Source organism: Pteropus vampyrus, unplaced genomic scaffold, assembly GCF_000151845.1.
Source record: "Pteropus vampyrus isolate Shadow unplaced genomic scaffold, Pvam_2.0 Scaffold123, whole genome shotgun sequence".
Taxonomy (NCBI): domain Eukaryota; kingdom Metazoa; phylum Chordata; class Mammalia; order Chiroptera; family Pteropodidae; genus Pteropus; species Pteropus vampyrus.
Genome location: NW_011888904.1, coordinates 2521843 through 2546689, shown reverse-complemented (window position 1 = coordinate 2546689; position 24847 = coordinate 2521843). Strand labels below are relative to the sequence as shown.

The 24847-nt window shown below is 38.1% G+C and overlaps 1 protein-coding gene and 1 long non-coding RNA gene across 2 annotated transcripts in view; both read right to left on the bottom strand.

Moving 5' to 3' along the window:
• Nucleotides 1-2565: 2565 nt before the first annotated feature.
• ANP32B (acidic nuclear phosphoprotein 32 family member B) overlaps nt 2566-24847 on the bottom strand; it is a 23864-nt gene continuing 1582 nt past the window's right edge. Inside the window, exons 2-7 of the mRNA XM_011366242.2 lie at nt 16908-17057; nt 13478-13600; nt 7760-7949; nt 5287-5411; nt 4235-4304; nt 2566-3015 (exon numbers count right to left, since the gene is read on the bottom strand). Of these exons, the coding sequence (XP_011364544.1) occupies nt 2948-3015; nt 4235-4304; nt 5287-5411; nt 7760-7949; nt 13478-13600; nt 16908-17057 (726 nt within the window). The 3' untranslated portion in view covers nt 2566-2947. The remainder of the gene's footprint in view (nt 3016-4234; nt 4305-5286; nt 5412-7759; nt 7950-13477; nt 13601-16907; nt 17058-24847) is intronic.
• On the bottom strand, nt 21292-24841 carry LOC111743809. The gene is made up of 2 exons (XR_002781886.1): nt 24361-24841; nt 21292-24291 (listed from the first exon to the last, which is right to left on the bottom strand). It is a non-coding gene; the product is annotated as an uncharacterized LOC111743809 (long non-coding RNA).

Below are 24847 nucleotides of genomic sequence, written 5' to 3'. Positions count from 1 at the left end.
CCACCTGGAACCCAAATGGAAAGGACTGACTCTGCTGTAACTCTCCCCATATGTGACTAGCTAGGAGTCCTGGTGGGGGAGATGAGGTTGGGGGAGTTAGTGTTTTACACAGAATGTTCTGCATTTCCATTAGAAGTGTCACTCTTCAGGTCCCAAATTCCTGTAGCAGGAGTGAATTCAAGGTAAGAGCACAAAGTTGAAAACAGGGCTACATAGTTTCCAGGCTAGGTTCCTTCATCACTCTACCAGTTGGGCCAGCTCTCGTACCTGTTTCCCCATTTCTTCAATGAGCAATAGTTCCAACCCTTTTATTCAGGGACAAATGCTTCAAATGCAATCATGATATTCCAGCATATCACACAGCAACAGAGCAGTTGCTCTAGCTGGAGGGCAGGGGTATGTGTGGAAGAGATGTCTCCACTGACCATGAAGGGTCAAGTCAGGACTAGTCATCCAGCCCATCACAGCTCTCACCCACCTCAGACATTTTCTAACTCAAATATTCACTGCAAAAGCTGGAGGCAGACCCATTCAGTGAAGGTCTATCTCCAAACTTTAAACAGGAGACAACTCCAGAAATACGGTCTACTCTGTGACCTCATTGCCAAAAAGCTTGCTTCTTCAAAGATTTAAAAACTGTCTTTAGTCAAGAGCAGCTGAGCCTCAAGGACCTCCCAGAGGTCAGAATGTCACAGGCTTTTGAAAAACCTAATTTCAAAAGAAAAACACGATAGAAATGAAAACCTGGCTTGATGAATCCCTAGACATCCTCACTGGCTACATGTAGTAGGTCAAGCTGACATTTTACAAAGTGAATGCAAAAGGTTTGACCTTCAAGGCCCTGCACGATAAGGTCCCAAATTACTGCCCGTCTCACCTGCCATTCTTCTATTCTCATTTTCTAATCAATCTTGCCTATTTGAATCTAAATGCACTCAGCAGTTGCCTACTTCAGACCTCTGCTCATCATGCTCCTCCCTTTCTCCATTCTCATTTCTAAACCCTACTCATATTTGCATGTGCAGCTCAAATACTTTCATTTCTAGGGAACTTCCCCAATCTTCCTAGTTGGAAGCTACCTTTCCAGCCTCTGAATTATCCTAGAACTTATTGGACCTCTTGTTCTAGGTCCTAGTATCACTGCTGTGTCTGTCTTCACTCCTAGTTACCGTGTGCACCCAAGGGCTAGCTTGTCTCTATCCCAACCCTCCCTCTTGCCCAGCCAGGAACCTGGCATATCCTAGGTGCTTGGTAGATACTCGAAAGTTCTGTAAACTTAAAAAAGCAGGAAAAATAGTCATCCAAAGTTATTTTGATATTTGACATCTACAAAACTTAAAGACACTTAGGCTACAGAAGAAATTGCTTTATAATGTATTAAAATATTGCCAAATGGCAGATAAGGCCTGTGGAGAAAATAAAGAGCTGCTAAACCAGAAATCAAATCCAATAGTCTTGAATTCCTTTTGCAAAAAGCAAACTCCACTTTAAAGACTAGAGACTTCAGTTTTAAAGTAGACATTTTGGGGGTTCCAATGATACTATGTAACTTTTCCTAGATATAAATTCAAATTTGATTCTGCTTAACATGCAATAAAAACCCCACTTATTATAGTAGCTTGAAGCTAAGATTTACTAAAACAATCCTCAAATCTTCCACTACAAAAATATTGACAATGCAGTCGTAACATCTATGAAATGGTTGAGCCATTGAATACAGAGACTACAGAGTATCTTCCCCTCCCCCAAATCCTTTTAAAATCTGTAAGAATAGAGAAAATTTCCATCCTCTGGAAAAGCTGAGCTGACCTCAGGCAGTGCCTGCCTGCTCCTCAGCAAGGCTTTTCACATGTCATTCCTCCTTAGCACGCCTGTCTTGATAACAAACCATACTCTGTTCACCCATTAGTCAAACCCCTACATGTTTCAGCCTTGGTGCAAAGCCCATTTTTTTTCTTCAGACATTCCTGTCAGTGACGGTCACAGACCATCAGTGCTGCAAGACTTCAGAAGCCATTTGGTCACACCCCCTCAATTTTACAAACTAGGAGGTGATCCAAGAGGTCAACACAAGGTCACCCAGGAAATCAGTGGCAGAGCCAGAACTAGAATTCAGCTCTCCTGCAACTCAGCATAAGGTCTTTTCCTTTATACTGTCTTCTTTTCCTTAATTCACCAATTATTTGACTCTAACATTTTTATTGGCTTTCAGCAGCTCCAGAGCACTAAGTTTCAAACATTACTTTTAAAGTCTACCTCATTTACTCTCACGGTCATCAAGAATGAGGATTAGATTTAAATGTTCAAAAATCATACACTTGTGCATTTCCCCTCAACAAACACTAATATTAAAAATGCCAGAGAAACCAGTTCTTTAGTGTTTTAATTTTAGTGAGCTTACAATTAAAGTCTGTTTTAAAAATGTAAGCATACAACTAGGCTTTACCAAAGAGGAACATGTTTATTTCACTTAAATTCTTAAAAATACTTTTTTGGCAGTTGTCACATATAATGTCCTAATGTAAAAAAATTTCATTAAAAAGAAAGGCATGAAAAAAAAACAGACCCAAAATGTTAAGATTTTATTTACAAAGCTTCTTTGTTGTACAGAAAGTAAAAATGCTGTTACAATCTTGGTGTAACTGGTAGCCACAGACTGTTGACTCACCAATCACAGCTATCCACGCTACAGCAAGAGTCTTACACAAAAACCTAACAACGCTTACAATTTTGTTGGGGTGAAGTTCCCAAGCTTGGTGGTGGATTTCCAAGAGGGACTAAATGGAGGAAGCGGAATGTCACAGGAACTATTCTTTGGCTCTTTGGGTGGGTGGGTGTCCTGGGGTTTGTATCACAGCTACTTTTTTTTTTTTTAAACAGCTACCAAATCCATATGAGCAGTCCAACCAATACTGAACAGTTCTTTTTTTGCAGGTTATTTGGACTCTTAATCATCTTCTCCTTCATCATCTGTTTCTCTCTTCCTCTTTTCACCTTTCCCGCTTTCTTCCTCCTCTGTATAACAACAAAAATTCACTTTGAGACAATTGAAGAGCATTTTGCCTAGGTTATTGCTAAGGGAGATAACAGTAATGAATTTTTTGGTGGTTGGGAGATTTAAAAAAAAGATGTAAGCTTGATCAGATCAATATGTTGTTAATGTATTAATTTTAAAATACATAGTGACCACGGAACCAAGACAGCAAAGTTAACCCAGTTTCCTCACTTTTAAGTTGCAGTCTTCCAAATGTTTCTTACACTTTGTTGGTGCCAACAATGAGACATTAGCAGTTATTAAAATGCGTACCAAGAACTTCAGTGTTAGCTAGCTTGTATTTGACCCATGCTCGCTAACAACTGACCTTGGGCAGGCCATTTAACCTCTTTAATCCTGTTTTCTTATTCATAAAATGGGAACAATGGTACTACCTTGAGAGGGTTATTCTGAGGATTAAATGAGAACACAAAGTATTTAGCCTAGAACATGGTAAGACACAAATTGTAGCAAGTTAATATTAACTAAAGAGATTTCTTAGACTCCTTGGGTATTTGAGACACAGAGACCTATACATCAGTTTTTCAACTAGTAAAAATCCATGGCTATTTCAAAGAAGTTAACTAAATCTGCATCAAATTATATCCCAAAAAGCTCCTTGAAGGCAGAAACCAGGTCCTAAGGATTGTTTTATCAGTGTAAATTAGTCTAGTGCCTGGCACACAGAGCAGATGCTGACAAAGTATGAACCAATGGAAAGCAGAACAAACAACCTGGTAGTCTGAAACCTACACAAGCATGAGAGTCTGTGCTTTCAATGAGTATTAATAGGTATTCCACTGGTTTTGATTGTGGTGGGGAAAGGAAAGGAATAACACTGATAAATCGGAAAGGTCCTTTATACATATGCTGCAAAAATTGTGATCCAATTAAGACTTTTTTTAATGAAAGAATTCCAAACACAGAAACCTCATGCCTGGTAGTAACACAAATGATGGGGTCTAAAAACACAATTCGAGTCTGGGGACTCAGAGACATTATTAATCACCACAGAGCAGGAGCAGGGGAGCTGCACTAGCACAGATGCACTGACAAGGCTATATAAAAGTGCCTGTGAAGGGCACCAGGGCAAAGGGCATTTTATTTTTTTCTCAGTGGTTCCAAATTCTAAATTAATTGATGGGCCCCCCCTCCAATTTTTAATTAAGGAGGACACCAAAGTACATGCATTAGACCCACCTTCATCCTCGTCCTCATCCTCATCGTCTTCATCTTCATCAACTTCTCCATCATGTCCAAAGTCTTCATCCTAAAGAATGGTAAACAGCATGCCATTATACAAAAAGAAGTATAAAAATATAATTTCCCAATGAATGTGACAATCCATCAAGGAGAAAACTGTAATGTTATTTTTATCTACTTTCATGAATTGAGATTTGTTTTTCTTAATAAGCTTAATGAAAAATTTTCTTTAAAAATTGCTTTTCAGAAGCATTTTATTTGCCAGACATGTTTAATTAATATACAACTTGTAATGGATAATTCAAGATATGATTTTAAAATCTTGACTTTCAAAGTAGGTTTGGACAAAGATTTCTACTGTACTGTTCTTATAAAAAGCTTCTTTCAGGAACTTAATTTCATTAAACACCTGAGACTATACAAATGTTCAGCCTTATTTCTGTACTAAAGAATATGCTTTTTGATGACCTCTAACTTTGTTGACTTGTTTTCACAAACCTTCTTGAGGGTCAAAGTTAAGTCACTCCTTTCTCCTATCCTCCTATGGCATGCCGTTCCTCAGAAATACTGTATTACTAGGTGTTCCATTAAACTAGACTACCTACTATTTCAGGTCAGGGCCACATTTTTATTTAACTACATCCCCAGCTCTAACACAGGAGGCATATATTTACTGAATTAAGCTGAATATACAAGAACAAAATCAGACTTGGTAAACATTACCTTTCTTTGAATACAAGAAAGGGATGGACATACCTTCAATTTCCAGTTTTCTCATCCTACTGAGTAATACTCAACTCGTTGCTTCCTCCCAAGTTAAAGGGTCAAAACCTATCTTGCGGAGCCAAGCGCTATGTCCAGTTAGCATTCAGTAAACATTCTATTTAGTATTTATTAAAAAGGGGACCAAGAGCTCAATTAATCAGACTGATATTAATCTACTTGCAAGTATACTAATTTCTTCAGAAGACCTTTTTCTTTTCTTCTTTTTTTAAAATTCACACTTTGAACTATAAATAGGAAGCAAGACAGCAAACAGTTGCACTGACCTCCCCACTGACTTCATCTTCATCCTCTTCCCCTTCTACGTCATCATCTTCATCTTCATCCTCTTCGTCATCAAACTCTTCATCCTCACCATCCTCATCATCCTCGTCTTCCTCATCTTCTCCTTCTGAAAACAGTCCAAAAGGAATTCATTAAATACCCTAATGTCTCATGGGGCACGCCTGCTAAGGTGTTGGGGAACTGTGAGTTGGTCCACAGGACAAATAAACCAGTCACCTTCTCTTTCTCGAGATGCTGCAGCTCATTCCCTTTGTCCAGAGTCCCATAAAACCTAGAGGCCAGGACTCCTGATGAACTATTACAGATGTACACTATAATACTTACTGATGAACTGATACAATGTCTGAGATTCACTTCAAAGTAGAGAAAGGGGAAGAAGGTGGTGGGGGGTAGTGTATACATATAAAATAAGACCAGCCATGAACCAGTAATCATTGAAGCTCAGTCATGGGAACATGAAAGTTAGTTTTACTATTTCTACCTTTGTCTATGTCTAATAGAATTTTTCCATAATAAGAAAGTTACAAAATAATGAAAGAAAACAAACAAACGAAGAAACAAAATTCTCTGAGGTAAGGGTACCACTACAAAGCCAGTTGCCCAAATCAGGAACCTGGGAGAAAGAGAGGGAGGCAGAGTGAGAGAGGCACCTGCATCCTCTGTCTCTACTATTTTTGGTGCAGGCCTCTAGTCAAGCATTTCTTACCACTCCTGGTCCTGGAGTTTGCTGTACTCTCGCCTGCCTCCTGCCTCTGCATGTTCTTTCCTTTCTTCTCCGCTAGGCTAACACTGACTCAACCTTTGAGTCTCAATTAAAAATCACTTCCTTAGGCAGACTTGCCAGACCTTATCCCAGCTCACGTTCTCATACAAGCACCTGGTGCTTCTCTATTACTGCACACTTTGCTCACTTCTGTTTATTAGTTACGAATATTTAACATTTTCTTCTTAGTAAACAGTAAGCTCCACGAGGACAGGAACCATGTTTTTTTATAAACTATTTCTCACAATCCCTGGCACATAAGAATGCTCAAATATTTGTTGCCTGATTGATCTTCACTCTCAGGAACTGCCCTCCACCCTCCAAAGAATATCCTTTACAGGCTCTTGCATGTGTGGCCTTTCAACCTGTTTAAGGTGAATTTAAATAGACAACAAAAGGCACAAAGGGTTTTTAGGAACCTGTGGTGAGGGGAATAAGTGACGTAAACATTTGGATGAGGTAAGATGTCCTAGTCTGTGTCCACTTTATCAACTTCTCATCTCTTTTTTTTGCCTTCTCTCAAATCTCCTGCAAAACGAAACTGTAAAAATGCTTCTGGAGTACTATACTAATAATTGCATCCAAGCTGCCTGATTTTCCTCCTGCACTTTTCTTAATCATTTGTCTTGCGTACCTTTTATCTTAAAAAAAAAAAAAATTTAAAATAATGCTTCAAATACAATAATACCACAAATCTGAGCAACGTCAAGAATGCTATAATGTGTTTTCTTCATGCTGACATGTGAAAACTAATTGCTCTGCTTCCTCTAAGCCAGTTGGAGGTGAGAAACCATTTATCCTAAAAGTAACTCAGAGTAAACATGTCACTGTGCAAGGAAGGCACAGCTGATTAGGAGGGATATTTTGGGTAAAAAATATTCGAAGATTCTTAAAGATAACTGGATGTAAAAAAAAAACAAAACAAAACAAAAAACTTGATCAAATGTCAAAAATAGAAACTATATTCATTATGTCCAGAGATTATTTTCCTTATTAATGAAAACCGTAATCCAATATATAGTACTTTGAAATCACTACGTTCTTAAACTCTAGTCATAAAATAAAGACAGGAAAGCAATTTTATTTATATTTGGACATAAACAAACATGTACCAAGTACCTACTAAATGTTGGGTCCTGTGAATAAAGAGAAAAAAGACAGTCCTACCCAAGAAGATAATCATGACACAGTTGGAAGGGACAAGACTAGCAGAGACTGACAAGTGCTATCAAAGAGGTAAGTAAGCAAAGGGCTGCTCTAGAATGCAAAGAAACCTAATCTAGCTCTCACGGGTGTCAGGAAAGGCTTCCTGGAAGTGTTGAAAAAGCTGAATTTGTATGGATGACTGGGCAGTAAATAAAGGAGAAGAGCTAGACGGAAACTAAGAGACATGAAATGATGGTCCTTTAAGTAAACTGTAAACCACAAGTATTTCAACGGGTTGGAGTAGCCTATAATCTGTAGGATCCAAATTCAAGACTAATTAGCTAACAAACGTTTTTTATTTGGTATCATTTGAAGGCTTCAATGTCCCAAGAGCTTATTAAAATTAAACAGATATCCTAGTTCCAAAATTCAATGGAATACCTACATGCATGGATATATTTTTCTCAACAGCAAGAATATTCATTAGCTTTATCAGGACCCTTAAAAGGCAGTCATTAGGTTCACTGGACGTTGTGCCCACTCACCTTCATCATCCTCTTCTTCATCCACACCATCCACCTCAGCATCTGAGTCAGGGGCTTCTCGATCCTCTCGGTCATAGCCATCCAGGTAGGTCAGCTGGGGCAGAAGCTTGAAGACACTCTCTCGGTAGTCATTCAGGTTAGTAACTTCACAGTTAAACAGATCCAGGCTTTTCAGACATTCCAACTTTTTCTGAAAAGGATCAAAAATACATCTCCTAAACCAAAGGAATGTAAGCAACAAACTCATCTCCTAAAGAGGTAAAATTCTAGGCTCTGTATTGTTAGCTACTACCCACTCTGCCTTGTACACAGGAAAACAACTTAAGTCCTTTGCAACCTTTATGTTAGAGGCCACTACATTTTCACTAGTTTTTTCCTTCTACATCTACCTATCTCTAAGAACTGTCTTTTTCTGGCAGCATTAGTCTTAAATATAAATTTCAAAAAGTACTGGGAGGGGGAGGGCAAAAAAAAAAGTTACTAAAACTGGATCTTTTCAGTTTTGAGACAAATCACAGAATTTAATAAATTTGGTTCAAAACTAATGTTAAACATTTTAGTAATCAAATGGCCAATAAGAACTTATTGGGTATTAAGCATAATCTTCAATGTTCTAGGGTAGTAATATGGGGAAAAAATTCATTCATTTTATTGACTCAGTATTTGTGATTTCTATTTGAGCACACAGATGTGAAATATTAGAGAATAGAATATAATAAAGCACAAAGTGTGGTGATGCAGGTATTTTCCAGGAAGACAGGATTCAATACATGCTGGGGAAAAGGAAGGGAAACTTAGTTCAAACTTAAACAGAGAAACATTACACTCTTTTCTTAATAGTCACTATCACCAGACTTTTCTGATATAAAATTCTTCCGGTTTTACCATACCTTGAAACTCTGTTGCAATATCTCATTTGTTTGGAACCTGTTTTTATCTATCTATCTATCTATCTATCTATCTATCTATCTATCTATCTATCTATCTATCTATCTAAAATAGTTAAAATCTAAAAACCGGACCCAAGAAAAGTTTTTTGAATAGTCCAAGTGGATAGGAAAATGTCCCTGTATTTTATGCAGATCTTCATTTGTTATGACATCAGTGATTAGTACTTCAACCCCAGGTCTATTAAGTTTTGATGAATTAAGAGATTGAGAGGGCAGAGATCGTATTACAGACAAGTAAAGAGAGCAACGGAAAGTGACAGCAGACCCTCTTAGGGTAAAGAGGAGAGAGCATAAAGGTACTGCGTTTTAGAATAGGGGCTATAAGCCCAGAGGGCATATGCTATATATAGCTTCATAAATGTAATTTTTAATGGTTCTGAATGAAGAGAAAAAGCCTGGTATTCTCTAATCAAGTAGTAATAAAAAATATTAAGAGGATCTCTAAATGAATTTAAGCTTCAAAAACTAAATGTTGATGCTTAAAGGCTTTGATGCTTTATTGGAAAAACAATTTCAACATTCACAAAGACCTGAGATAGAATGCAGATGAAACAAAACCCTGTCGTCAGGACTTGGGTTTTCTGTGTAATTCTAGAGAATTACAAAATGATATGGAAAACTTTGCTCTAAAATAGGACTTGGCAAAAAGATGGTCTGCTGGCCCATACCGGCCCATTGCCTGTTTTTGTAAAATAAGTCTTACTGATACACAGCCACACTCGTTTGTTTATATATTACATATGGCTTCTTTTGTGTTTTGATGGCAAAGCTGGGTAGCTGTGACAGAGAATGTATAGCTTACAAAGCCTAAAAGATCTATTACCTTTAGAGGAAAGTGTTGCTGATCTATGCACTTACAGAATCTTCATTTCTCTGGTCAAAGATGAGGTTCCCACACTTGTTTTATTCTCACTGAGCAGCCCTTGGAAACAGGGCCAGACAGGGAACGCAAAGCAGGGTTATAGGAACAGGCAACCAAACTCCTCAAAACACCAATGATCCAGGAGTGTGTGGATCAAATAATGTACTTCTGTTCTATACATCAGTTCCTCGAGGTCTTAAGAAAGCTGTCTCCAGTCCTTTTCATCATAGGGAGAGCTGCTTTTATGTCATGTAGCTTTCAGAGTAGGTTGCCCACTGGGCAGGCCCTGACTTCCAGAAGCCCAGGTATGAATTCTTGCCAAAGAGGAAAAGAAAGGCTGAAATACCACTCCAGACAACTAGCTAGCATACTGGGAACTCTTTTCTCTTCACAAAAGGTAGACTCTATAACCAGCTAAGATACAACCATAAGTAAATTCACACAGCTTTCCTAAAGAGGCTCAGTCTAAAAATTCTTTGCTCAAAGGAATGAGCCACGTACTTCTGAAAATTATTCCCTAGAAATGAAGGCACAAAAATGCATACAACCCCTGCTCTACAGTGCCCCAAGCCCCTGCTCTAGCTGTATTGACTATCCCAGTATACAGGGCCTCCAAAGCTCTCCTGGTTCTGAAACTTTATAAATCTCTGAGATTTTTGGTTACTTCTTGAGAAAGGACCCATTATAATTCAGACATGCCAAATAGTATGCTAGAAAACCAAGTGAAAGTAAATCGACAACAAAATCCCCAGTAACTATAGTATCTTAGAATTGTTTAAAGTATTAAAATTATACTTTAAGGCCTAAAATACACTATACAGATCATTCAGAATCCCAATGTAATGTCTAAATACTGCTAAAAAAAAAAATCACAACTACATCATACCAGAAATTTGGCCTAAAACTAATAGGCTAGCCATAATAAACATTAAACATTTTATTAACAATAATTTTGCTTGCCTTCTTAGAATTTAGAAGGGCTTTGGGGGATGGTTTGGATGGCCCAGGTCTCTTAAAAAAGGTGTCCAAGGAAGTTTGAATTGATGCCTTCTTTGTCTCTCGATTAATGTCCCTGTAGCAAGTAGAGGCATTCACAATCATTGCAGTGGCTGTAAGAACTGGGCTCAACGGAGGTGTTCAAAATGTATGTGGTTAATGAGGATGAGGATGGTGTTTTTCCCCACTGAAGAATATTTTCAGAAGTGAAAATGGACCCCAACATTTCCCCCTTTCACCTTCTACAGTTTTATTTTATTCCAAGTTCTAATTTCAGGAGACCTACCTAGCACCCCCAGGAATCTGAGTAGCCAGTTCAGAGAAGGATGGGAGCTTGGGCTTTTCCAGATAGCCTTGGATGTGCAGCACTGTGGCTCTGTCATAGGTTAACCAAGTGTGTGACTCTGGACAAGGGATTTAGCCTCTCCCAAGCCTCAGCTTCCTCATGTGTAAAATGAGGGCCATGCTATTTCTAGCTACTTTGCAGATATGTTCTTTGAGAGTTACTAATGACATAATATACATAAAGCATCCACTACAGTGTATGGTACATAGCAGCTCCTCCAAAAATGGTAAATACAACATTGAGTATTTCTCATTCTTCACTGTCTCAGGGAACTGAGGCTTTCATAGCCACCAAAGGGCCCTCATACATCACTTACCAGGTCAGAAACAGCCAAGCAAACAGCTTCCTCATACGATTTGCTTCTGTTCTGCCTCTGTGTGCTAGAGTAGCGGTCCCCAACCTTTTTGGCACCAGGGACTAGTATTATAAGAATCTGATGCCTAACAATCTGAGGTGGAGCTGAGGTGGTGATGTCAGCGCTGGGGAGCGGCTGCAAATACAATGAATCTTCGCTCACCCGCCTGCCACTCACCTCCTGTTGTGGCCCATTTCCTAACAGGCCATTGACTCTAACAAGCCAGTAGTACTACGGCAAAGGCTTCTGATGGAAACATCAAAGACGACTCAGGTTGCCATGAGAATTAGGCAAAAGCCAGTAATCTAGCTTGGAAAGGTACTGCCTAGTACTCTGTTCTATAAAATAGGGATTCCTAGGCTCTCGGTAACCCCGAATTGACAGGCCTGTCATTAACACATAAACAATAAAGTCTTGGTGTAGCTAGCTATCTGACTTGGGAGATCATCAGCACTTAATTTGGTGATCCTGTTGGAATTCCCAGATAAGGTTAATTTGGATATGGAATAAATCTGCAGGTAAAAGCTAAAGAACAGGTCCCAAGAGCAGAAGAAAGAATGGTGGACTTGGATTTGAATCCGTCCTCTGCCTTTTTCCTGTGGCCATTTTTTAAGCACTCTAAACTTGGTTTCCTCATCTCTAAAATGAGGATGCAATGGGCAACTGTTAACGTCCTTGAATACAGCAAAACTCAATGTTTGCTTAAACACTGGAAATGGACATTGGTTTGGAGGAAAAGAATAGAACTAGTAAAAATGAGGGAGCCTAAGTGTCTGAGTATATATATAATAGAAAAAAGGAGCAAAATCCACGGAGCTAAGGTAAGAAACATGCTCCCAACATTTATAAGAAATATGAGCTAAATGTGGTCTACTTAGTGAAACATACAAATAAAGTGACTCAGTAAAAGATAATTAAATCCACATTGGAGCAGTGCCTCAATCAGGAGGGAAAAGACCCCGTAATTCTGACAGGAAAGACTCTTCACTGAAAGAAGTCACAATTTAACTCTATCTTCCATTGAAATATCAACAGAACATTCTGTACAAGTGATGTGAAATCCAAATACTGCAATATAATGTGACATCAGAACAGAGATAACAGAGGATGTCTTATCCTCTTGGGTTCTGCTCTTCTGGATCATGAAAGACAGCTATCTACTACATAACCCTCTCCCAATTAATGTTTGCAAGCTGTGTCAAATGGAAATATTGACTTTATGTATCCAGTACAAACACACAGAAGCCATAGGCGTCTTTGGGTAGTATGAAACAAGTTTTGAGTTCCGTTAGCCTTATTAAAATGGAATTCTACCTGTATGCCAAATTTATGGCATACAGGTAGAATACTTAGGGAAAACAGTCATTTAACAATCTTGAGTTCACAGAAATTTCCAGATGGCATCCAAAAAAATAGCCCGCATGGCTGCCCACAACCTACATTAACCCCTACTTTCAGAAGCTCTTTTCTGAACACTACAACTTCTAGATAGACTGGACCCCCATTAGCACAGCCTCCCAATTTACAAAGCAAAGTGTGTTATCTTATTCTATTCTCAGAACTCCTAAATGAGGTAAGGCAAGGATTATTGTCTTCCCTGCTTCCACAAGTGAGGAAACTGAGGCCCAGAGAGAAGAAACAATTTGCCCAAGGTCACACAGCAAGTCTATAACCCAATTGGCACTTAAACTTAACTTTCCATAGCTTATCCCAGTATGTAAGACTGAGGAGGACTGTGGGGTTCCCATGTAAAACTGGGCAACAGTGATCCAGCTAGAGCACCAGATCACAAATTAAAAGACCTAAAACTTACTGCAACTGTCCTTGGACTTCCATTTCATCTACAATTCAGGTATACCACCCAATATAGATAGTTTTTTCTATAAAAGTATAGAATAGCCTGGCCAGTCTGGGGGAAAAATTTAAAATAAATGTTGAATTTCATAAATATATGAAATTTTAAAAAGACAAAAAAAGAATTCTCCTTTCAAGGAAGCCACCACAGTATCAGGCAGGGAGAGCAAAGTCATAGGAACACATCTAACTAGAGAGGCTCTGACCTTGAAAACTGTACTCCCCATAAAGAATTAGAATAAAAAGCTATCACTTTGTCAATGAATAATTATTTCCAATCATTTCCCTCACTATAAAGAATTATGAAAATGAAAATGACCAATAAATCCTGGATTCCAAATTCTCAATTACTTACCAAAGGTTCCAAGGTGCTGATATCTTTCAGTTTATTTCCACTTAAGTTAAGATGTGTGAGATTTGGAAGTTTTTCTGCCAACATATCCAGACCCCCATAAATTCTATTGTCACTGAGCTCAAGCTGCAAGAGAAAATGCAGACAGCACAAGCACAAATACACAGAGAAACATATCATTAAGGTGTTCCAAAGAGCAAATAGTGTTCTTTAATACTTATCAAGTTCAAACAATCTTTAATTTTATTAAGGCATGTATGTTCATTTTGTTTGATTAAACCAAATAAGTAGTTTACATATCTCAGCAACATTTTGGGGGAGGAGAGACAGGACAAGATGAGAAGAGTTGTGTTTTCTTAACCAGCTGCTAATTATAACAGTTTGCTCAAGAACTGGGCCCTAACATCAGTGAATACATTTTCTAACCTAAAAAGTGGGTCAAAGCAAATTAGAATTCTTTGAGAAGTTGTAATACCCTATACCTGCCAGGAAGGGTAAATGGCCCATGCATTCTAAAGAGCTTACTGTGTGTGCCAAGCAAAGCTTGTTATGCCCACTTGAAACCTAATCTGGTTCTGTACAGTGCTGACATACTGTGGGGTTCTACATCTGGAAGCCACCAGGGACTGTTGCTCTGAAGATTACCAGAAGAGTACAGGCCCCAAACCAAGCCCTTACAGAAGGTCCATGACCTAAGGAAAAGGAGTTGGGCAACAGCTTCAGGGTTGACACAACCAATTCCCCAGAGGCCACTTCTTGCATAAACCTGGCCTTTATAAAAACCTGCTCTAATTTCTTAGCTGCAGGTCAAGTGGTAGCATAGCAAGTGGTGTGCCAATGAAGGAATGAATCTTCAGAAAGGAATATTCGAATCTTAGAATGAAAGAAATTGAAGCCTGGAAAAATTAGATGGTTAAGGGCATCTAATTTAAACTCTTCATTCTGCAGATGAGAAAACTTAGGCCATACAGCTTGTTTCAATTCCCTATTTTGAGTGCCAACAACAATGGTTAACTGTATCCAACCCTTATATAATACTTAAGTGCCAGGCACTATTTGAAGCACTAGAAATACATGAACTCACTTGATCTCACAATAACCCTATGGGATAGGTAGAATTATTACCCCCATTGATAGATATGGAAAACAAACTACAAAAAGACTATGTAACATGCCCAAGATCACAGAGCTGGTAGTGGTGGACCTCTGAAGCCGGCAGGCTAGCTTAAGAAGCCATGCCCTCCCCACTATGCTACGTATCTAGAATAGCATGAAACCATCATGTAATTTAGTGTACGGCATACAATGAAATGAACATATGATGCAGAACAGAAGAACTTTAAAAAATTTATTCACTGAAAGAAATGAGTTTAGAAAACAATTCAAGTCTGCTGCTTAAGTGTTAAGTACTTCAGAAGAGGAGATAGCAACATTCCCCCCAAAATTTTTCTGCCAATGGGATATTCCTGTCAAATATCTAATCATGGTCTAGATTTAAAAATCTAAGTCTATAATAAACAAAGACTCAAGTGTTAGCTTTATTGAGATATTAGTACATCAAAATAAAGAGAACATTTCCTTTGGTTGGTTAGACTATCAGACATATGTAATATTCATGTCCTTTAAACACGAATATCTTAGGGAGCAGAGAGATAAGGCAATCCACCCATGGATTTAGTGGTATATTTATTTTGAAATGAAAACAATATGTAAATTTAGGAAACCTGTGACATGTATACACTAATTTCCTTCAGATCCTGTTTCTTGTTAAAAAAAACACCTGTGCTCTAGGGTAGGAAGAAAATAAAGTCCACATAAGCTGTGAGAACATCTAATCTGCCTTTGTTTGATTTACTGATGTCTCCACTGCTCTCTCACTAATGCTACAAGTAATTGATTAAGACTTCAGGATTTGATAAAGCCTCTACATAGATGGTCACCGATACATTTACTTTCTGAATAATTCTGATAATACAAAGATCACAGTAATTCAGGTAAATGTATCAGGATGCCAGGAAAATAGAACCCAAAATACATAATACTAAGATCTGCTAGCATCAAGTTTATGTAGATAGATGCTAAAAAGTCATCTATTGTTTAATGGACTAATCAGAGCTTCCAGTGTCACCTGTAACCCATGCAAATAAAAATATGACACTTGAATCTCTAAGGTAGATACTTATCAGAAGAAAGGGAAAAATTTACCAATTGAAATATAACAAGATTCTTTCAGATAGGAAGTAGGTCACCCTGAAACTCATAAGGATTGCTTGAGCATTTATTATCTAAATAAAGCAAATAAGTAAAAAGAGTTTCTGGTTTTTAGTTCACATACTTAACCAAAAAATAAGGCCCTCAGGATTTAAAAGCAGCTATAGGAACAGCTTACCTGCCTTTTGCCTAAATTTGATTACAGATTTCTTTCTGTAATTTTTTTAAACATAATTTTTAGACAAATTTAACATAAATTACCTAATAAAGCGAACACCAAAACAATATAGAATTCTACAACAATTACATGACCACATACTTTTCCATATGTAATGGAAAAGGCACTGGGTTGGGAAATCGGAGATATGGGTTGTGTTTTTGGCTCTAGCAGTAACCACTTTTGTGGGTGGCTTTAGGCAAACTACTACACCTTTCTGGGTCTACTGGTATGTCTGTAAAACAAAGGGTTAGGCTAGAAGATCAAAGTTTCTTCTAGTTTTGATATTCTGCGGCTCTGTGACAGTTAAATGTGCAAGAACAAGAGAAAACACCTTTGGGAGAAGAGTTGGAAGAGGACAGTGGTTAGTCTATAATTAAACCAATAAAGCACTAACTATGTATGGGCCATCATCAGATAAGATAGGAAAATACAGAAGCTTTTTTACAATAAATTTTTGCAGTTAGTCACATTTTAAACTTCTAGTCATTAAAAATTATTATGCAATGGGTTTGAATTATCATAAAGACTACAAATCTGAAGTCTTTACTACTTAAACTCATCCTTAATCTACAAACATAAAACATGAAGAGTGGTAAGCACCTGTGGTTCCTAAACCAGAACATACTAAGAACAAAATGTATTTAACATTATAACAACAAATATATAACAATTAATAAGTAATAAATTATTCACAAAATAATTAGTCTTCATAACTATTATTTATTGAGCACACAACATGTATTATTTCCAAACATCACAGCAATTCTGTAAGGTCAGGTGGTATCACCAGTTTATAGGTGAGGAAATTGAGCCCTAGAGAGATTAAGTAACTGCAGCAGATCACCCATCAGGGAAATGATAGAGCTGGAATTCAATCCCAGATATGCCCATTTCCAAAGGCTATATGTTTTCCGCTACACTAAATGCTTCCTTCTAGGTAAAATCATATATTTTTCCCTTCCCAGGATGGTTCTCTTTTACTGTTAAAGAAAAAGCACCTACCTTTTTCAATTTAGGTAGTTTGGGGAGATTTGAAACTGAAATCAAGCCTACATTTATTAAACTGAGGAACTCTAAGTTCACAAATTCAGCTGTTAAGCCCTCAATTTTCCCATCATTTGATTTGCAGTTGTCCAGGACAAGTTCTCGAACCTGTGGATGACAAAAAGTAAAAGTTTTCAAAAACACAGAGAAAAAGAACAAAAAAGCAAACGCCGACCATAAATACTCAACAAAAACAGCCACATACAGGGTCAGCCCCTACTTAGACCTAGATCGCAGTTATAAATAAGTGAAAAATGATTAAGCCTTTAGTAACAATATACTAATAGATATCTAAGGGTGGAATGTTACACCATGGTATAAATAAAGATTTAAACTCTTTCCTTTCCACGGACAGAAACTACAGTTCTTAAGATATAAATGAAGAAACTATATCCCCCCATATTCCTTTTCCCAAGTCTATTCCCCAGGGGGTAACTTTAACTACAAATGCAGGGTGAAGATACAGGCCGCCCCTCCTCCCACCCTCCGCTTTTTTAGGCTGAGTCTACCTCAAGACTCAGGAGGTTGTCACAAGGAAAAAAAGAAAACTTTATTTTTTTCTATCAAGATCACTAAGAAATGGAATATTACTCAGCCATAAGAAGAAATGAAATACTGCCACTTGCAACAACATGGATGGACCTTGAAATAATCATACTAAGCAAAACAGAAAAGGTTGAAAATCACATGATATCATGTATGTGGGATATAAACCTAAAAGCAACAAATGAACAGGACAAACAAACAGAGACGCATGGACATGGACAATGGACTAGTGGTTACCAAAAGGGAGGGGGGAGGGAGAAAATAAAAAAATAAGATGTTTAAAAAAAATTATATATATATAATATGAAAAAAACAAACTGGCATTAAAATAAAAAAAGATCACTAAGAGATTTTGGCAGCACTACACATTTCCACTTGTTTTATTAATCTTTACTAAGATTACCTTGACACTAGCAAGGGGTCAAGACGCAAAAGGGATTAATTCAAAACAAAGATCGATTTGGGTTATATGTGAGAAAATATTTCTAAGGGAGAGAACTATTAGACAATAAATTAGGTTCCTTTTTCAAACCATAAAATCTTCTTTGGATGTCCTGAAATTCAAAACTCAAATCCATCCAAGGGTATCACATCTGAAGATTTTGAATTCTGAATACTTAATAAACAGTCTACTGTGTGAATAACTACCATCAAAATCCTTATTGCCAATTCTCACCCTATGGCTGACTCTGAAACTTGCAACTTTTTTTAGTGCATTTTGCTCAATTTACAGCGATGCAAATTAGTTATAACGGCTAAAGGCTTTCATGCAGTGTATCTACCAAGTTTAATAGCATTAATCAAGCATGTATACAGAAGGGAAATGCTGCTGGTTCTCAAGTAAGAATAGGAGCTAGTTTTTATCCTCCCATACAGAATCCAAGGATCCTAGTCTAGTAATTGCTATCATTTATGGAGAACCTACTTATTATTCTTTGCACCACCAACACCCTCCCCCTATTCACAGAGAAGGAAACAGATTTATAGTCAGTGATACCCACAACACCACAACTTCTCACTTGCTTCTTCAGTACTTCTCACTACTCTGTCTACTTCCTCCTCAAGCCCTGGTTTCAGTCGGGATGCATGTAGTCCTATTATACCTTTTTACTTCTTTCCTTCCACTTTTCTCTAGATCCTCTGCCATTCTTCCCTCTTCTGATGAAGATCAGTACATCTGAAAACTTAAAGAGGTCAACCGAGGAGAGCTGGGCTCTGGAGACAGATGCCTGAGATCAAATCCTGGCTCTGCCACATATAATCTGTGTGACCTTGGGGAAGTCACTTAACCTCTCTTTCCTCATCTGTGAAGTGGAAAAAAACAGTACCTACCTCATAGAGTTGTTGTAGAGAGTAGTGTTTAGGACATAGTTGATGCTGACAAGTATTCTACGGGAGAAGGGAGTAGGGGAATGATAGAGACCTTTGCTGTTTACTTTATTCATATCTGTACTATATGTTTTTTTTTATAAACACATATTTTTGTATTTAAAAAAATACCAACAAACCATTAAAAATGGTCAACTGCAATCACTACTCACATAAGTAGTATACTATAATACAACTAAAATGGTCATTTGGTTTGGGAGATTTTCTATGACTATCTCAGACAGAGAATCCAAAATCACTATACAGGAATGACACTAATATGCCTGTCGAAAGCCAAGTGATGAGGATTTAGTCATATTGCCTCTTAAGCCATCTTGCCTCCCAGCTCACTAGGTGAAATTACCTTGTAGACATTTCTCTCAACTAGTAAAATTCTACTTTAACTAAAGTCATCAGACACTGCACTGCCATAAATCATTCAAGTGTGAGTTAGAACATGTTTGCTGAACCAAACAGCAGAACAGGAATCAAGAAGAGGAAACTGGGATTTAAAAAATGTCAAAATGGTTCCAATTTGCTGGTTTAATTGTTGAATGAAGAAAATGGGAGAGAAATTAATTCCTAGGAAGAGGACCAAGGATGGAACCCTGGGGGGCTCTGCAAAAAAACTTGAGAAGAATCAGGAGTAGTACCCAAAGGTGAAACATTAGTTTGAAACACCAAGAAAGGCTTATGAAATAAAGAACAAGAAGTCATTAAAAAAGATTGAAAAAATTAGAAAACTTAAATGCTGATCAACAAGGAACTCATTTTCAGGATATACTGTGGGATGAAAAATGTACAGAATGTATAAGGTTAATTTATGTACTATGTCACATTCACTTTCTTATATGTATATAAACTCTTAGGATTAATCTCTCAGGGAAAGAAAATGTGGGTGGAAGACTTTTCTCTAGATCTTTATTTTATACTTCAAAAATGAGAATATTAACCTATTAAAAAAATAGAGGTAAAGAAAGTCACTGTTAGACTTTAAGCTTCGTCAAGGCAGGGTCATGTCTATTTTAGTTACCACTATATTCCAGTATAAGAAAATGTTAAAAAGGAAAAAAATAGTCATAGGTTTGTTAGAGTAGTGCCTGGCGGTTTGTGTCAGCATTGTAGGGGATTAAACAGATGATGAAATGAGAGAACTTGGATATAAGGAGAACCTACTTTCTGATCATAAGCATAATCACATTAATGCAAAGCACATTAATGTTCATCACTATTAGTATTTTGGTATTTTTTTCAGTCTTTGTATATTTTAAATGTAGGTGAGATAAAACTATTAATTAGCTTACTTTAAAATAACTCTGCAATTTTCCCTATTATAAATAATGCCACGATATCTTTTTATGTAAAATTTCTTCTGTAATTAAGATTGTTTCCTATCTATTGTTAGGTGAAAGAATAGAAACATTTGACTGTTACTGAGTTGGTAGTTCTTTATTTAAAATAGCAACCAACCCCCCTTGAACACATTTTTGTGACCTTTCTTGATATGTGAAAATTCTAAGTATTTGTATTTATTTACCTTTTTCCTGAGAATACTATTTTTACCCTACGGAAAAAATAACCCAAAAGAAACACTGATGAAAAACAGACAAGCCATAAAAAATACAAATTGTCAATAAACATTTAAAAAATTGTTCAACTATAAGAAGTAATACAAAGTTCACATTAAGAATGAAATATATCCTACTCTTGTTAGAGGTGGTGCAGCCTTTCCTGTGCAGAAGCAACTGGCTAGTATGAATATAGGTGTAGGTGAGTTTATAAGTGGGAGAGCGAGAAGTTTAAGGAATGCACACGTGAGACCTTTAATTTTCTCCATGAACAAGAGGCAACAGAATTTACTGGGGTGAGTAGGGCAGAGGACTGTATGGTTCAGCAGAGAAAGCATGTCCCTTGACTTTCCCAGGAAGGCAGAGGATGTAGTAAAGATGTGTTACCCCCAGAACAGAGCTCCAGAGGTACAGTAAGAGTTCAAGCCACTGGGGAATAAGGACAGAGCAGAGTGAGAATTACTGCAGAAAGCAGAGACCACACGAGGGTCTCACTTAGTACTGTGCCCAAGGATGACAGGTCTGGAAAGCCTACCATCAGCAGCCTTCTAGCCTGTCTAAAGTTCTAAATAGGACTTTGGTGAAAAAGTATCTTCTCTCAGGCATTGTCGGTAGCAATCTGAGATAATAACTGAGGCTCCCCACTTCCCCATTCCTTCTTGAAGTGTGAAGAGATCCAGACTGCCATGCAAGGAGGAGAACTGTGGAAAAGGGTGCATGGGCTGGGGGGCGAGGGCAGACAGCATATAACCCCATGAACTCCCAAGCTAGATCAAGAATAAACGGGATTATGCCCCAAATCCTCCCACGGCTACTACCTAAGGAGGAAAGGTTGGGAGGCACTTGTACATTTGTGTGTACAACTTAGAGGGCTACTGGTTCAAGAAAGAGGACCAAGATAGCAGGCGTTCTGCTCAAAGATAAACGATTTAACTTTTGGGTCAAATTCACTCTTCTTCATACCTCGTTTTCCAATTAAACTAGCCTTTTCTCAAACATGAATTTAAACATTTAAAAATGAAAAACAAAAATCCATTTCCTACTTTTTGTTTTATTTTGTTTTCTATAACTATCAGCAAAACAGTTTTGTTTTCGTGGAAAAAATCTGAGCTATATCATAGCCAAGTTATGGGAACTGGAGCTTCAGAGGACATCAAGCGATTTCCCTTCCATCCTCTCCCATTTGCTCTCACTTTCCACTCCCCTGGCTAGTCTAAAAAAAAGATCAATTTTACCTAACTGGTCAGGTGACCTTCCCCAATTATAAGTTATAATTGTTTTAAGAGGACAAAAGTAAGTATAGAGGAATTAGAAGATCATTTTTAGTTATCAATTCTTTTTTTTCAATTCTTTTAATTAGAGAATATATTATTGTAGTAAGTGAAATAATCCAAAAATGTAGAAAGAGAAAGTAACTCCTGCCACTCTTGCTAATTTCCATCTTGAATTAACCAATGTTCAAACCTTCCACTTTTCTATTATTTTAAAAGAACGTTTTCAAAATGACAATAAAACAAATTTGTATTAATGGTTCTTAAATGTACTACTGCCATGAAGCAAACACCCATACCCTACTGGTGGGTAAAGAAGGGAAACATTCTAAAAAGCAATTTGGCAGAAGACAAAGATTCACATTACATGTTCATTTCAGTACTATTTAAAATGGCAAAAAAAAATCTTCTAACTACCCCATAGAGATGGTTAAATTATGATTTATGCATATATTGACAATGGGGCTATAATAATGACAGAAAGATAAAGATGTTTGCTGTATTTTACTTACATAACTAAATATATGCTACACACCAGAATGTCTAGATGGTAAGATGGGTGTGTGAGATTTCTACTTTTAAAATTTTTGCTTATCTATAGCTACTATTTTCTGGCTCATCTAGATCTAATTTGCCTTCAAGAATATGTATTATTTATACAAGGAAAAACCCAATTAGTTGCTATGTAACCAATTTTTTTTTTTAGAATATCTCATTGAGCTCAAAATTAAATCACAATAGACTCAACAATAGATGTCAAGTTGGGGAAAATATAAGGAAAACCTGAAATTTTTTTCAGTAAGTTGAGGAAAGACTATTCTTATTTGTGGCATGTGAAATGTCTGTCTAGCATACTGTCCACCAGTGTTGCACAGGGACACAGACTGTGAACCACAGGAACTGCTTGGCTTTCTAACTTAGAATGAAAAAAATCAGAGCTACTATCAAAGCTAGTTGTTCCGAGATGCACAGTTAGCAAGGAAGGTGCTCATGCCAACAATTTCTGTGGTATGTTCTAGGGCTATACAGTGTGTTCTCAAAGAAGTAACTGACAATACAAATATTTTATATGTAAAATATTTCGTATCCTTACCTATAAGATATTTTTAAATGGTTATCACCATTCTTTATGAAGGTTTTAAAAAGCCATCTTAGTCATTTTTGTTCCACTGAGGACACACCTCTAATATAAAAGGCTGTTTTGGACTCAGAAAAGAATGGAATTATATGTATATTTTAGTCTCTCCCTACTTAATGAATATACCTGTGTTTATTAAGAACAATGATATAGTAACAGGTGAACTGAACCTCTTACCTTGATCTAAGCCTTTGGCCAAAGAACACAAGAAGGTAGTGTTAACAGGGCCGTTTGTAAGCCCCCAAATAAAATAACAAAAAAGCCATACACAAAATACAAGCCCATTTGGTCTTATAAAAACAAAAAAATGACAGTCTAAAACGTTCATGATCAAATCTCCACCTACCCTCCTCACTTAGATCTCATTTGATGACATTAAGGTCAATCATGGGATATACTCTTGTGTATTTAAGAGCCTCGTGCCCATACCTTCAATGGAGAAAGAACTTTTTCTTTCCCCAAATGACAAGTCTGCAGGATCCCAGAGGCAGAGGCCAAGACCACTCTCTAAGAGGTGGTCCCACACAAACAGAAGGAATCATGTGACTAGCTGCGTTTGGTTTTAAAGGATTCATTTTGGAACGTCTCATTTTCCTTAAGGATGATGCTTTCATGCAAAAACACTTAACTCCCCTTTTAAATAGTCTCCCTGTCAAAGCTCCTAGGGGAGCCTTTCTTTACCCCCACAATCTTGGCTGGCTCCTGTAACACTCTGGAGGGCAGTGCAACAGGCACCACAGGAGTCTGAAGAGAAGGGGCTGCTCTGTCTTGTTCGCACTGCTTTTCCAGGTCCTGGTATCATGCTGGTACTCAAATATTTATTTAATAAAGCACTGGATTACTGTAGGCCAGTACTGCCATTAGTCAATTGTGGCTTTGAACATTTGAAATGTGGATAGTGCAACTGTCAAACTGACCTTTTAATTTTAATTAAATAGCTACGACTCTGGTCTGTCTATGGCAAGAGGATAAGGTCTAAGTTGATTTCTTGAAAAATTAACACTTGCACTTACTTACATACTTTTAAAAAGCAATGTATTAGTTATCTCGTATATGAAAGAATGCTACGTAGTGGGAACACCAGCCCAGTTACGTTTCCCGGAGGGAGCAACACTGCTCTTAACCAAGTACTTTAACAGTACTTTAGTGCACAAGGAATTCAAATTCTAGATTTGAAAACTTTAAAGAACTATGTGCGTACTTGTCTTCTGGAAATTTGGGCTAAATTTAATTACTCCACATCCTACTGATTTAAAGCTATTCAGTAATAATGTAAACGTCTGAAATTAAGAACTTCTCAAAAAGAACAGAACTCTTCGGGTTTTGCAGTGTGAAGAGGCTTAACCCTTCAATATACTAGCACGTGGCCGGCACAAAATGTCTGACTCCTAAACAGAAGGGACGAGCATGGTCCCAACCTTAACTTTAAAACCGGGGAGATTCGAGACGCCCTCGCCTTCAGAGCCCCCAAGAACGCTCCGAGGCGGTAGGGCGCCCCGAACCTCATTTGTGGTGACGACAGGGATTCAAAACCTCGTGCACACCTGGTAAACCATGGTTGACTAATTTCCACAAATTGGCAACTTGTTACCCACAGCCAACTGCACAAAACGCGCCCATTGCTAGGCCGGGGCGGGATGGGAGGACTCTGGGGCTTCCCCACTGCCAAAGCGCGTCAGTCACTCGAGGAGGGGGCTCTAGCGGCAGAGGCGCGGCATCCGCGCGTGGGGGTCGGGAACCGTGACCTGGCCCCGGGAAACAGCTCTAGTTCGCGGGGAGGGTAGGGGTGGAGAAGAGTTGATTCTTAGAGGCCCGCTAGCCGCTCACGCAGCCGCGGCCAGCGAGTGCCGGCCTCAGTCGGCCGCACTCGTGCACGTGCGGGGACAGAGGCCGCGAGGCTCGCCCGCAACCCCGGCGCCTGGCCTGGGCGGAGCCGGCCACCTGGCGTTGCCCTTTTAAGAAGGGGGAGGAGGGCAGAAGCGCTCTCGAGAGTAGATGAGTCGGCGG